The sequence below is a fragment of the Sphaeroforma arctica genome (genome assembly GCF_001186125.1).
Source record: "Sphaeroforma arctica JP610 unplaced genomic scaffold supercont1.1898, whole genome shotgun sequence".
NCBI lineage: Eukaryota > Ichthyosporea > Ichthyophonida > Sphaeroforma > Sphaeroforma arctica.
The window spans coordinates 8,232-10,367 of record NW_014038660.1 but is presented as its reverse complement, the minus strand read 5'-3'; the positions used below and the strand labels follow the sequence as shown (position 1 = coordinate 10,367).

At 36.1% G+C, this 2,136-nt stretch overlaps 1 protein-coding gene across 1 annotated transcript; it reads right to left on the bottom strand.

The window, feature by feature from the left end:
- Window positions 1-203: 203 nt before the first annotated feature.
- Window positions 204-473, bottom strand: SARC_11823 (hypothetical protein; the record flags this gene model as incomplete). The annotated part of the gene is made up of 1 exon (XM_014294084.1): window positions 204-473. One exon carries the CDS (start codon window positions 471-473, stop codon window positions 204-206), a length of 270 nt encoding a protein of 89 aa, XP_014149559.1.
- Window positions 474-2,136: the final 1,663 nt, after the last annotated feature.

The window sequence follows — 2,136 nt, the reverse complement described above, 5'->3', positions numbered from 1 at the left end:
TATATACATATACATGCATCACTCACGTTACACACACACACACACACACATATATATATATATATACATACATACATACATATATATATATATATATATATATATATTTATATATATATATATATATATATATATACATACATACATACATACATATATATATATAAAGCACGTCACTAGTATACAGCAGATGTACAGGTGAATCATTCACAAACCACACTCGACCTGCACCCACACCACATACGTTGCCTAGCAACGATGGACTCTATGCTTTCTCTCAGTGCCGAGCCCGTCTGTTTTGCAAAGGTCTCTGCAGTTTTGCTGAACCCATTGTGACTCATGTACGCCAGTACCAACTGGTTTAGTAGTGTGTTGGTGCCTTTCTCAGCACCCTTGCCAGCAGCAACTGAGGCTGCGGCTGTGCCATCATTAGCCCCGGCCATCGAGGCGGTAGATGCAGTTAGGTTTGCCATGGATCTGCGATGTATATATATATATGCATAAATATATATATATATAGGCGTGTTAATGTATATCGTGATTTTGATGTGTTTGTAATTGGTATAATGTATCTTCGTGAGTGACTACAAATATGCGGACACGTAACTGTGCTGGTTTTATTCAAGGCACTCGTACCGGAAGCGACTGAGACTGAGGCTGTGCTAATGTCAGCCCCAGATACAACGCGAGTCTAAGATTCACATTGGATGATCCTACAAAGCTTACATCTTAAAACACTTATGCGAATAAATTCCACACGATCTTTTAGAAAGAATACACATGCTAATAATATTCAAGATAGTAGATAGGTGACAACAACAACACAACAACAACAGCAACCTTACGAAACACTCAACATCCTAGAAAAGCTACCGTGGAATTCGCAACACGTATATGTATACACACACACACGCACACACACACCCGCACAAACACACACACACATATATATACATAGATTCAAATATATACATATATTATACATATATATAAATATGAGTGTGTACACACAAACACACCCATGTATACACACATACACACATATATATACATATATGTGCACATATATACATATGTGTGTGTGTGTACATATATATATATATATATATACACTCAACTGACCCTAAATCATCCAGATTTGCTGTGGAGACACCCTCTCCTGCTCGCGCAGCCGCCGTGACGGCTGTGGCTGTTTCGTTTGGCTTTGGGTTGGAACTGGTCGCATTGGCATTTAAAGTGGATCCACCGGAGGGTCCCTGGAGTACAGTTGCCCATGACGCGACAGGCGTCTAAGGGAAGAACATAGAGATATGGGTGGATACGGCATAATATTTGAGTGAATGCATAATTAGCATTTGAGTGGATCTGAAATAGCCTCGATTGAAGTAAATTTGGTTCAGAACGTGAGATAATTTCATTTAGGTCTGCGGAATCGAAGATTTGGGGTGAGTGCAATTTTCGGTATGAATTGACTTGTTTATATGAATGGTTCTTAGAGCATTCAGCACTTGAGTTCCGCTATAGACCAACTCCCGGTGATTGTCAATGAAAATATACGGGAAAAAAAAGGCAGAATAACACACTTGAGTTCTGTAAGTAGAATTGTATGTGATATATTATGAGCATTTCGAACAAAAATATATCAGTGAATAGAATATATCTTTGAACGATGCTCTCACTGTTCCATATATACAATATAATATGCTTGTGCAAGAAGTAAGACTATATATTATCAATTCCATGATGGGAAAAGGCGCACCAATGTATGTAGACACGCAATTGATATATATATATATATATATATATATATATACATACATACATACATACATACATACATACATACATACACACACACACATACACACACACACACACACATTCATACATACATACATACATACATACATACATACATACATACATACATACATATTTACATACCTACATACATACATACATACATACATAAATACATACATACATACATGTATGTATACAATGTATACATACACACACACACACACACACACACACACACACACACACATATATATATATATTATAAACAGTCATACACACATACACACACACACACATATATATATATATATATATTTATATATACATGTATAT